The sequence below is a fragment of the Stegastes partitus genome, unplaced genomic scaffold (assembly GCF_000690725.1).
Source record: "Stegastes partitus isolate 25-593 unplaced genomic scaffold, Stegastes_partitus-1.0.2 Scaffold1429, whole genome shotgun sequence".
Taxonomy (NCBI): Eukaryota; Metazoa; Chordata; class Actinopteri; family Pomacentridae; genus Stegastes; species Stegastes partitus.
In genome coordinates this window covers 13,151-26,778 of record NW_007579160.1, presented here as the reverse complement: position 1 = coordinate 26,778, position 13,628 = coordinate 13,151, and the positions used below count along the sequence as shown (strand labels likewise).

The 13,628-nt window shown below is 43.0% G+C and overlaps 1 protein-coding gene across 1 annotated transcript in view; it reads left to right on the top strand.

The window, feature by feature from the left end:
* shank2b (SH3 and multiple ankyrin repeat domains 2b) overlaps positions 1-13,628 on the top strand; it is a 174,064-nt gene that overhangs the window by 153,490 nt on the left and 6,946 nt on the right. The window contains exons 14-16 of the mRNA XM_008299526.1: positions 835-947; positions 2,384-2,489; positions 4,142-6,635. Coding sequence (XP_008297748.1) covers positions 835-947; positions 2,384-2,489; positions 4,142-6,635 — 2,713 coding nt within the window. The remainder of the gene's footprint in view (positions 1-834; positions 948-2,383; positions 2,490-4,141; positions 6,636-13,628) is intronic.

The window sequence follows — 13,628 nt, the reverse complement described above, 5'->3', positions numbered from 1 at the left end:
TTTCTGAAAAACTGAATAAAACTGAAATCAGCATGTACAACATTTGCCCACAGGTGTTACCAAACTGGAATTTTACTATTTACACTTTTACAACTTCTACAATCCTGGCGTTTTATTTTCACACTTCTATTTAACTATTTCACAATGCATAAATATATCTTCCAACAACATGCTGACAACTTGCTCCTCTGTACACTGGTCTGGAGCCATGCTGCATTTATTTCATTGATCCAGTGTGTTTTATGCTGAGCCACTCGTTGCTTTACGTTGGACGAGGAGCACAAAGTTTTCAGTTTTTATGGAATCTGTTTAACTACAGATCTTTTGTTTTTGGCATTTTTTTTTAAACAAGACATATAGAATAAAATGATTTTGCAAAAACATCTCAGTTTTAAGTTGAAAATTCGACAACGCTCTCTATTTTCACAGTTTCTTCTTATTACACGTGGTGTAATTTTGGCGATTTGTAATTGAACATTTTCTTTAACGATACCATACCTTCAAGCCGTGTGTTTTGGGGTTCGGGGGGTTTAATGAGGGAACGACCCTGAGAGTTGGATGATGCTGCTGAGTCGGCTGTTTGGAAAGAGCTTGCACGGCTTCCAAGGCTGGACACACCCGACACATTTCATCAGAGTCCCCCCTCCCCTCCAAAAAAAGACAATGTGTTTCTATGTTTTCTGTTTCAGTTTCATCTGCAAATTCAGTGTGGAAACACAACGAAGGGTCACTGTGAATGATTGGCTTGCGTCAGATCCTTACTAAGGCTTTGCAAGTTCACTCCCGCCGCCGCTGTTTTGTTGCTCATCGATTACAACTCGCTTTGTCTTGCAGACAAAGTTGAGGAGATGACACATGCCCAGAAGACCTCACCTGTTGACATGAAGATCGCCACAATCAAACCACGCCCATCCAGTCGCTGCTTGGTCACGCCTACTGATATGAACGTAAGAGGACACGAGTGAAAAACTGTTATGGACATAGAGGACATTTATCATTTATTTAAGTGCTGTGCTTAGGTGCAGTTTTAATTCGCTTTACTTAAGTATCTCCATTTTGTGCTACTTTTTTTCTTTTACTTTACCACAATTCTAAGGAAAATACTGTGCTTTCTACTGCACTTTCTTTACCTGGGAGCTTTTCTAAGATGAAGATTTAACACAATATTTAATATAACAAGAATAAACCAGTTATTGCAGTCTTGTTGGAGATATCAGTGTGTTTCATTAGTTTAGATGTGTTTGGATGAGTGTGTTTTTGGCTGTAGTTTGTGCTGCCTCCACAAAATCCATAATGGAAAAATGCCATTCTTTGAATTTCAATGTCTTATTTTTGAACACTGGATATATAACTGAAACCAAATACTGTTGTGGGACAAGTCCACAGTGACGTTTTTCGGACGCACAGGGTCACTTGTTAGGCGTGCGACGGAGCAGATTATTATTAACAGTTGCTCTCCCTTCCTGAAACAGGAAACTAGGATTATTAGGATTCATTGTTAATCGATGAAATGCATTTATAACCTGCCTGATTAAAAATCGATTACATGTTAAGGCAGAAGACAAGGGACATGTGTCACAAAATGTATTGTAGATTTCCTGTAGTACCTGGTTGTTCCACAAGGTGGATCCTTTTACTGTTTAATAAGATGGAGTTACAGGTATGTTTGCTAACCGCCCATAAGGGATGGTGCATGAAGCTGCTCATGTGAGGCTTCCCATGGTCAATGGTTGAGGGAAGCATTTTAACAGCAGATGTAATGGCGGTTGCTGTTGTGGATAAGGTTGTTTAAAAAAAGAGCGCATCAGCAAGAAGTTTTGGAGAACAAGAGCTACCGCCTCCATTTTCAACACCCACTTGCCGTAACTTCTAACGTAACTACAGATATCTGCTGCGCCGTTTCGCCAAGTCAAAACTCTAATTATGTATTTCTGTAATGACATTTTGACAAGGCAGAATCCAAGTTCTGGATATTTACAATTATTATTATTATTATTATTTTGAGCAGTTTAAACTTATGTTAAGATATTTGAAATGGACACTGTAGATATGTTGAATTTAGGGGAATTAAAGTAATCTGGAACTAGAATTTTGACTAGTCAGAATTAAATTGTAAATATCTCAAACTGGAATCTGGATCTGTAACGAGAAACACATGGAGGAAAAATGTAATTATGGATATCTGCAGGAAATATCCAGTCTCGCTATTAAATGCTGAAACGGCTTGCCATAAATGCAATGCTACCCAAAAGCATTGCACAGTTGCTTACATAGACAATGAATTGAATATTGAAGGATTCTGTGGACTTGCACCATCAATGTTAGTCACAGTCATCAGAGAGTTAATGAGAAGTGTCATCATTAACAATATTCTGCTTTTCAGTCCATGTATCACGACCGCCAGGGAGTAGCAGTGGTGCCACCCACTGTGCCGGGGGCATACCTGGGGATACCTGAGAAGGGCACTATGAAGAAGCAAAAGTCCATAGGTATGATGTATAAATACTGAGTGTGTGTGCAGGAGTGAGTGTGCAGCTCAACTTGTGAACTGCCCGTTCACTACCTTGTGCTTTCAGCTTGTCATAATATTCTATTAATGCTCAGAGGACTTGCTCTGTGTGCTTGAGCAATATTAAAGCTAATTATAGATAAATTAGAATGAGCCAGTCAGCAAAGAGTGCTTTCAGGCGGTAATATTGGAGGTCATTAAGCATATGCTGAAACCTCATTCTCACTGCTGAACTAGAGGAACGTCATGCAGGCTAATGTTACTCACAGCTCTTTTGATTTGCAGTGCCATCAGTGTTACAAAAAAGATTATGTGTTGTTTTTTTTCCCCATAATGACTGCAATGAAAACAGTTGCACACCGCTGTACTGTACTGTTCTGAAGGATGGATGGATGTTATTGAAATAAACAAACATCTTCAGCAAAATTTTCTTGGTTCCATTACCTTAATTTACTCACCTCTAGATAGGCAGAAGGCTGCTTTTATACCTAAATGTCACTACATTTCTAATCAACGAAGTAAATTGATGTAAATTTGTGCAACGTATTTTGGTCATTTCATTTGAATAACTTTACCTAACCCCTTATCTGGTGACACAGCTCCATAACTGCTGCATTGATTCAAACACAGCGCTCTGAATATATATGCTTTTTTTCTTGTTTCAATTTTCGTTTTCAAGATTTCAATTGGTCAGTTGTCTGAACCCACCAGAAAGTTCTTACTGGCTGCAGCTAACAGCTACCTTTCACATCTTTCTGACCTCTCAGTTTTCATGAATCAACTGCTTTTACAATTAATGGTCAAGAATAGGGGCTTTAGTGTTGGTCAGACAGTCCCTGGAGTTCCTTCGTGAGCGGAAAAGTGCTACATCAACAGCCTTTCAGAATTAATTGATTATTTTTGGCAGTGGGAGGAACAGAGTAACTGTGAACACAACTGCATTTTCATAACTTTGACCTTGCCCAACCTAATGGAGACCGCAAGGTCAAACCTATTTTCCATTTTCTGCAAGTTTACTCCAAGTCGGCTCCAAACTAGCTGACATCATGTCAAAGAACTGTTTGGTGTGACATTTTACATGCAGATTCTCTTTCTTGCGACCACTTAAATGTTTGAAAAGTAACATTTTCTTCTGTTGGCTACTACACTAGATAAGAAGGAACTCACAGCAATAACCCAGTGGCTAGACTAAAAGCCCAATGTATGTTAACTGTTCCTGGTGCACATGTGTCTTTTTGTTGGCTGCACCTGCAGCAAACGTACAGTTTTGGGCTGTGGCAAAACAAAATGGCAAGATTTTATTTTTGGAATGTTGTTTTCAGTTTTTGAAACCAGCATAGCGCTGTGATTTTTTTTTTTCACAGAATTTGTGTAATATGGGTAAATTGGCATCTATATCTCTGGGAACCCTTTTATGATACAAAATGTTAATATAAGCAAGTTACATGTGCATCACTTATGTGTTGCTCTCAAACTTGGTGGTAACTTGGATAGTAATGCTGCAGCAACTCCATAAGCGTGTCGTGTAACCAAAACTAAACATGTTTCAGAATTAGGAGGTCATGCAGCAAGTAAAAGACAGATATCTCCTGCAGGTCCTAACATAATTTGTCTTTCTGAATTTCCCCCAAGGTACAACGGAGGATGAGAAACAGGGATTCCTCACACCTCCCTTGCTCAAGTTCTCCCGCAGCCTCTCTATGCCGGACACCTCAGAGGACATCCCTCCTCCACCTGCCATTTCACCACCTTCACCACCTGCCTACAACTCAGCTGCTGGCCCGACAACCAAGAGCTATGGCACCACCCGACCAAGCTTTGTCCAGAACTCACCCAACGCAGTGACAACTATTAGCCGAACTACCGATGTTGGCACGCTGAGACGTGGCTATTTCCGGCAGAGCTCTGAGCAGTTTGAGAGCACACGCACTCGAGGGCGCACGCCGGTACCTGAGAACCCTTACTCCGAGGTGGGCAATAAGACACTGTATGTGCCAGCAAAACCAGCTCGAAGGAAGGGCATGCTAGTGAAGCAGTCTAATGTTGAAGACAGTCCAGAGAAAACATGTCACATGCCAGCAAGTCCCTCAGGCCCAGTTTCTATGCCCACTACGCCTGTAGAAAGAACGTGTTCCTCCATTCCTATCCCCACCATTATCGTTAAAGAGCCCTCCACCAGCAGCAGTGGCAAGAGCAGCCAGGGTAGCAGTATGGAGATAGAACCCACCACCCCTGAACACCCACCTCTCACACCCACCGTTGGTGGAAGTGGAGGTTTACGTCCTGAAGACCCCCTCTCTCTAAGCAACCCCTTTGCAGCAGCTATTGCTGGGGCAGTTCGCGACCGAGAGAAGAGGCTAGAGGCAAAAAAGCACTCAATTGCCTTCCAGTCAATAGACATAGGGGATGACGACTTGAGTGGTCCCACACCGACCCCTCGCCTTCGCCAGTCGAAGTCCATAGATGAAGGCATGTTCAGTAGCGACGAGCGTCTTCGAAGGATATTGGGTCCCCCTTCAACTCAGCTCGGACCCCCTGTTGGGGGTGGTAGTGGCAATATGACAGATTTCAACACTCCTGAGCCCACAGTGGTTCGGGAGCCTCTGAACACCAGAACAGGTCAGTGCCCCAACCTGGACAGTCCTGTCAGTCTCCCAGCCACGCCCCCTAAAAGCCACTACAGGGCTAATGGGACCTACCTCCATCCTGTCACTGGCAAGCCCCTTGACCCTAACTCTCCCCTTGCACTGGCCCTGGCAGCTCGTGACCGGGCCATGAAGGAGCAACAAAACCACCCTCAGAATCAGCCACCAAATCCTCCTCAGGTTCAGCAAACCCCCAAACACGAAGCCCAGTCGCTGCCAATTCAGCAAAGTCACAAACCAGACCTCAACCAACCATTGTTTATTGACACCAAACTACGCTCTGGGATTGAGACGAGCTACGCTGCAATTTCCACAGCGACCATGGGGCGGCCTGGCCGAGGCGGCCTCCGGAGGCAGATGACCGAGCAGAAGTATGAGTCTGATGGAGCAAGAGAAGAGCGGCAACATCAGGCAGTCGAGGAGAGGAAAAGTGCGCCAGCGGATGTGGCAGACTCATCAGCGCCCAAGTCGGCCGGGCTGTTGATGGTCCACACAAGTACAGAGGCTAACAACAAGATGGAGGTGGAGGGGCAGGACAGCAACAGGCCATCTGAGCTGAAGGACCCCAACCAGCCCGACCCTATCACTACTCAGACACTGTCTGCCAATCAGCCACCTACATCCCGGAGGAGAAGCGTTCCTTTAGGCGAATCCCTGGATGAACCGGTAAAACTGCCCTTCCGTATTCCCCCACCTCCACTGGCCTCGGTTGACATTGATGAGGACTTTGACTTCACAGAGCCACTCCCTCCACCTCTGGAGTTTGCAAACAGTATTGACATTCCTGATGACCAGGCTAGTGCCATTGCAGAGATGCTACAACAACAGAGACGAAACGGGGGACCAGCTCTACCCCCATACCACCCTCACGCCCCGCCGCCGGTCACCGATCAACACAAACGAGTGGCAAACAGCATGCCCCCCTCGTATCCTCCGCCCCCACCCGACCAAGAGTCAGGGGTGGGCGACTCGGGCATTGAAGAGGTGGACAGCCGCAGCAGTGGGGATCCTCAGCACATGGAGACCACCAGCACCGTTTCCAGCATCTCCACACTGTCGTCAGAGGGAGGCTTCTGTGACAGCACTCTGGAGAGCCTCTATGCCACCGCGGATGGTCACGCCTTCCTGGTGGATCGGCCCCCGGTGCCACCCAAACCCAAGGGCAAGTCCGTCATCAACAGAACATCACTTTATCATGACGCTCTCATTGAGGAGCCACCAGAGTCCTACGGTTCACCGCCTCAGGCCCCTCCCCCTCCCCCCTCTTCCTCTGAACCTCCTAGGACTCCTACTCAAAGGACATCCAAGCTCTGGGGTGATCAGCCCCCTGAGTTACGCAGTCCCCCATCCACACCAGACACCAAGAACACCGTTATCACCGAGCTGAGCTCCATCCTGCAGCAAATGAATCGCGACAGGCCAGCCAAGCCAGGAGAGAGCCTCGACTCCCCCACGGGGACCAGGGGGGGCTTCGGAACCAGGTATGTGGAGTCAGACGTTACTGACTCAAGTCCAAATTCTGCTTTTGTAGTATTTGATGTGTACTGTGTGACACCCCATGTCTTCCAGTCACAGAGTACTGCTTATCTTGTATTTTACGTCTCATTTCAATAGGTAATTACTTACTTGTGTAGGAACCTAATTCACTGTATGGTCTGAAGTCCTCACAGTGTGTATAGATTTCATGGAAATATGCCAGTTGCAGTGTTTGTATTTACCTTTGTCCACTGTTGTGTCAAAGTGTTTTTAAAGCTGTTGTGTCACTGAGGGTTCAAGTAGATATTGATACTGTATTTTTAATTATGTGCATGTGAGATTAATTAATTTGAGAGAGTTGTACAAGGGTCCTACAAATTTAGAAATACCAGGAGAGTTGTTGTGGGTTTCATTCAACCAGGACACAACAAAAACCTCTTCTCTCTTTCTCCCTGTGGAAGTGTGTCATGCCAATTTAGTTTTTGTCAACAGTTTTCAACAGAGACGATGAGCTGATCTGATACTTTGTCATTTTTGATTATATTTGAAAGTTTGGTTTTGTGCAGAAAGATTTGTCACTTGTTTTTGTATTGCTGATTACACATCTGCAGATTCACAGTCATGCAGGTCATGGAAATCCTATCAGCTTCATTCAAAAGCAACTGGGCTTTACGTTGTAGTTTTTAAATACGTTTTACTTCTCATCCAAGACGCTTCTTCAGTTTATGCACTGAAACAGCTGTGGTAGTTTTTTGAATGAGAGGTGAAACATCTTGAAGAACAAAAAGAGAAGTCAAGTTGTTTTTTAGCTGAAATTTCTAGGACTGTTGAATTTAGCTTTTGTACATTTAGCAAGCAACCAAAGGTCATCTCAGCTCATCTGGCTGCTTGAGTTGTGTGTGAAGTGTGTGTGAAGTTGCAGGGTTGTGCTTCTAAGTCATTTGAACTGTTCATATGGTTGTGGCTCACACAGATACAGTAGGTGAGCTGTAGTAAGCTTTTGTTATTTTTTTATTTCTTGTGATAATGTTTAGGCATGAATGTAGAGAATAGTGGTGAACTGTAGAGCTGTAGCTGTAGCAGGTCGAGTGGTCAATTAGTTGGTCTCTATGCTTTGTACGTATCTGACCAGTGAGAATTTGGTCAGATGAGTTGTTGCTATTACTTTCATAAGGAGAAAAATGCTACATCAACAGCCTTCAAGGATTAATTCATTATTTTTTGGTGGCGGATGGGATAAACTACCATGTTTTCACAACTTTGAATGACCGATGGAGACTGCTATGCCTAACTTATTTAAGGTTTACTGAGCTTTTACTCATAATTGACTCCAAGCTATCTGACACCATGTCAAAGAAGTGGTCAGTGTGGCTGTATTTGCTTTAAGAGTCTGTATTTATTTCTTTTGTGTTATTCCTGTCCTTCGTTATGTTATATAGCTGCTTTTTGTGTATGTAGGAGGTCTACAAATTTATAAAGCTCAAACTCCACGCCAAGAGGAGTTATAATGCTCCTTACTTGCCTGAAATGTCTTGTCTGAAGCCAGACCTTTTCCTCTATTACTTCCCTACATCACCATGAAATACATTTACGTAACAACTGCCTAGAAGCTAGTTTGACCCTCACAGTCCAACATTATTTCCTCACAATAGAGCTGCTTCTGCCAGAACTCCTCCTCTCTGCCTGTACTCAATGTGCAGTATGGGAACAATAGTGTGTTTTTTGCACATTAAAACATATAAACATGTAGATGTAGATGTCATTCATAAAATTAAATTTGTACATATGCAGAATATGGGCTCTTTAAAACAGATGGCCAAAAAGTCTAGCGTAAACTGGCTATGATCACTCCAGCAAATGAGACTTCAGTTTATTGTAGTAGCTCTTTGTGAAGTCTATGTATCATGGTATGTGGGTCTTCCAGTGTATAAGCTCTTAACATGAAGATCTGAAAGAACTCTAGGGAGATGAATCTTCGATTCATAATGTAGCACGCATGCATACATCATTCATCATTCTGCTCATCCTCTTGCTTTTTTTCATCTCTTTAACATTTATTTGCTCTGCTTCCTGCCACATTTTAGACTGAATGTTCATTTGGCTGGAAACACAAAGAACCTGGACACATTGATCCAGTTTAGACAGCCATTGTAGGCCATAAAGAATAAAGTGTTTACCTGTTGATGGGGAGGATTAAAGAGATATTTGTATTAAAAAATTGAGGTTTTGTTCAGTACTTGGAGGAGTCACATCTGGGGTAACATTTTGATGGACCCCTCACCTGAATCGGCTCAGCTCATGGTTTTTTAACTCACATCTCCCCCCTGTGAGCGGGAAATAAAAAGCACAATAAATAATTCACTGCTCACATGCATTTTGCATGAATGGTCCCATCGCTCATCAGTGAGGTGTAGAGAGTGGAGGGAAATCGTCGGTTCCTCTGGGCGCTTTCTGATCTAATAAAGATTGTTAGTTGAACACAGTGATGTCCATTTGGGGTAATTACAGTGGGATGCTCAGCAGCTGCCTCGGTCCGGCCTTGTGTATCCTCCTTCACGCTTCACGCCACGTACAATCATGTTATCCTCGTTTTCATCCTCTGCAGTTCAAAGTCATGTCTGTTGACCTTTACACCTTGTACTCATTTTCAGCTCACGTCTCTCCATCTTCATCTCCATTTTCTCCAGTCTCCTGTTGTTCCTTCATCTCTTCTTTCTTCATGCTTCTCTGTGTCTCCCAACTTCACAGGTAGGTTCCATCGGCTGCTCTAACGCCACACTAAAGGCCTGTTTCCACTTTTTTGTGCTCATTTTTGAAAGTTTCCTATTAGTGAGGAAAAAATAAATCCATTGCTGTTAAGCACCTACGGTGTATTAATACAGGTGTTTTGACAATTTACTAGTTGCAGAATAATGATAAAAAAGTGCACAGTGAATCACTTCATCCTCATAATGTTGTATCCATTGTCATTTTTGTGCTTTACCCATAAAGAGGATAAGTTGTGTTTGTGTTGTTAGCAGCTTTGCGTACGTTCAGGAATCAGTGAATGAAGTTGGCAGGGTCTCAGTGTAAACTCTTTATCCCCCCCAAGCCATGCCTTTGCACTGATTTCCTGAACTGAAAGGACTGGTTTGCACAATAACTTCTCCAAAGCAGCCATTTTAATGCACTTTTTATATGCCTTTCTTAAGGTTGTGTGACTCATAATAAGCATCTGTTTTTTGACTTTAGAATAGCATGTAAAGATTTAAGAGCGACTGCATTAAACATGTAATTGTATATACCTTTAAGATCAGGTGCATCGTGATCCAGTGGTTACTCATTTGCAGTGAGTGCTCTTTAGCCTGCAAAAAGTTTGTAAAGTTGCACTTCAGACAACCTGAGCGAGGAAGCAGAGCACAGCAGTCAGTTACTTGGACGAAAATAACAATGACATAGAGAAATCAGACCCAGATTGGCTATCCAAGCCTGGTAGCTCATGTCCACAGCATCTGTCATTTCCAAACTTCTCATTCATTGTCTTTGCCTCTCATTTGCATAAAGTTTAGATTTATCCTATTTTATGCAAACCTCGGTGCCCCTGGAAACTCACGAAAAAATTTAAAACTAACTGTTATCGATCCCAAATTAAGACGAATTGAGCAGCTGCACATCTTGTTTTTTATATTTTCTAAACGAGCCACGAATGTGGTCCATTTTGAAATCCAGGAGTAGAGTGAAGCATTACTTCAATCAGGTGCAGCCACTATTCCCACAGTTGTAGTACAGGAAGGAAGAAGGAAGGTGATGGCAGGTTATGCAAGCAATCATGCTTTTGAAATAAAGCCAGGCAAATGTGTATCCCAAAACGAGGAAGTGCCCTCCTGTTGCATGCAGCTCTAAAGGCAGAAGCATGCAAACGTCACAGCCTCTCTTAAGTGGATCTGTATGCATACATCACAGCTAGCTTTATTTTAAAGGAGATCTAATGACGAGAAATGTTTTAATTTGATCATGTACATTGTTTATGTAAAACAGTGTTTGTGTTTTAACCAAATTTAGAATCATGCCAGAAGTTTCAGCTTTACACGATTTAATGTTCATTATATGATTGTCGCGCTATGGCTTTAAATTATACTTTACATGTCAGCCATGTAAATAATCTGATTGGATCTGTATTGACTTTCTTAGGCTACACAGCAGTTATACATAAACACACAAGAATTTCAAATGAGACAGGGAGAACGAAGGCTCATTTCACTTTAATTTCAGTGTCACTTCAGCTTTCGTGTCACAAGAGACAGAAGAGATCCAACTAGTGGGATATATTCTGGACTTTGATATAATCTGCTGGGATTAACATTAAAAGCAGTAATCTGTAACCACAAAGCAAAGATTGAGATGTGCGGAAAAGTATTTAAGAGATTTTTTGTGTCTGTAGGTTGATACCTTAAGCTGCAGTCATGAACAGGGATGAATGAACAGTTTCGGTTTTTGTTGCTGTTTTATTTTGAATTGCTGCCCTCATGAGCAAATCTGGTTGTCTGTTTAAATATCACGTCCCACATTAAAGGCAAAATGGTTGTCTGCAAATGTACATGCACAATTTATTGAGACTCTGTAAAGGTATGTGCAACATGCAGGTTCGGAGATAAATTCATTCTGGAATCTGGGAGCCTTTCCATATCTCTGCAAGTCGTGTGCAGTAATGTGTCCCGGCGTGATTGGCTTAGGTCAGATCACTTACTTGCTTGTGGTGTTTCCCTGCTCGGATGTGACCGCAGCACTGATCCCCACATTCTGCTGGAATGAGCCCATCACTTGTAATCTGGTCTTATTCGATTGTTGCTCAGAATGTGTGTGTGTGTGTGTTTTTCATGTCAGATGGACTTTTAAAGCCACCGGGGTCTGTGATTATCTGCCTCCGTGCTCAGAGGGGGTTTTTCGTGTTCCCTGCACTACTTTGTGAAGCAGAAGATGCGGCTGTAGGCAGCAGATAGGGAGCGCCTCATCATATGAGGAGGCCTGTGGAGGGTGACGGTGGTCCTGCTTCTGTGACCGTCAAACAGATGGCAAACAGAGACTCACAGAACATGGCCTAGATTCACACATGCTCCATCCTCGGCTCTTCCTCTCGCTTGTTTTTGTTGGAATCAGTAGCATCCCCGGCGGTAACATCACATTTTCTCCGTTAGATATTTGTGGGTTTTTTGTTGTTTTTTTTTTTTTTTAAATTTTTTTCCTTTTTTCTTTTTTTTTTTTTTTTTTTATCGCTGTCTCTTAGCCTCCCAGATTAAATGTGCGTTGGTTGTGCCTGTGGACGAAACGGTCGCCTAGCAACCAGCTGATGAGAGCAGCCTTGAGGCCTGCAGTGATGTCAGTCTGAGTCGGGGGAGGGGTGTGTGTGTGTGTGTTTGTACATGTGTGTGTTTTTGTGTGTGATAGATGGAGCGAGAGGATGGCAGGCCTAACCCTCAGCAGAGTTCAACATCATCTCACGCAGGTCACGTGCCGCGCTGCTTTAGTAGGCCACTGTTATGTAACCCGAGCTGGTCTCTAAGTGTGTGTGAGTGTGCGCACATTCAGGCTGCTATAAATAAAGCGTATGCATGCCAGTGACCCTGTGTGCGTGAGCCGGTGTGTGCTAGAAAGAAAGCAGGGAGTCATGCAATTTGTGGGCGTGGTGAAGGCGAGGTCTCCCACCGCAGATATCAATAGCACTGCATCACTGCGCTCTCAGCCCGCTCAGCTGACGGAGGCCGAGCGTCGTCCCTGCGCTGAACCGAAGGACACGTGCTAACGTTGCTTATGAGTGTACGTGTGGGCCTCGGTTGTGTGTGAGTGCTGCTCTGTGGTACGTCTGCAGAATGTGAGCGCACTACACCCCGCCGACAGTCCACGTTCAGCTGCATCATTTAAAACTCCACGTCAAGACTTTTTTTTATTATTTATAGCATTTTTCTTTAAAATAGAACAGACGGTTTTATCTCAACAAGAGCTACCTCAAAAGTTTAGTAAAAGCTCACATTCATAGCTCACGATCTAGTTTTTTTTTTTTTTAAACCATACCATCACTGGTTTATTTATACAGTTTTTTAATGAGTTTCTTTTCTTTTTCAGTAGAACCTCTTCCTGCCCATCCATCCATCTACAGCCCCCAGTCATATTCACATAGCAGCGATTTTTGGTTTTAACCCCACACAGGTTCTGGCCGTTTCTTTGCTCCTGTTACATTTTTACCCACTGTGGCCTCATTTTTCATGACACTGTAAAGTCCTGCACCTCTATGAAAAGAGCACACCCATGACTAGAAGTAGAGAGTACTCAGAAATGTCTTCTGTGCAGTGTCACACACATATAATGCCTCAAATCATTAAAGAATGAATCTGTTGAATTTTGTATTTTAAAAAAGAGGAGGGGGGCTTAGAAAAGGCATGAACACGATTTTTCCAATGCTGGAAAACAATGCTGGCTGTACATGCTGTTGAAATTTGACTTTTTATTTTCATAACCTCTACAAACCAGGTGGTTTTTCAGACTACTCTGCACATCAGCTCTAGAAAGATATTTCACCATGAACGTAACCCTCCAACAACTTGCTACTCTTTTTTGAGCCACGCTGCATTTATTATATTGTTTCAGTATGTTTTGTTTTCTTCTCAGTCTCGCTTGCATGCAGTTAACCTGGAAACTCAATTTTTTTGTAACGTGACTGTTACAAAGCTGAGTCAGTCATGGCTTCCCAGTGGCACTGAGGAGCACAGAATTTATTTGGCTTTTACAGAATCTGGTGTAAACTGTTAATCCTTGGCTTTTTTTTTTTTTTTTTTAATTGGGCATGCAAAACAATAACATCCTTTAAGATGAAAAATCAGATATTTTAAGCTCATTGGCAGTTCATTTTCCCAACAGAACAGCATGTCACTCATGATTCCTTTAAGTACTGTTGGAATGTTTTCCTTCTGTTTTAGATTTTCTGTGAGGTATTTTAACATGGGCTCAGTTGGTAGCACTGTTGC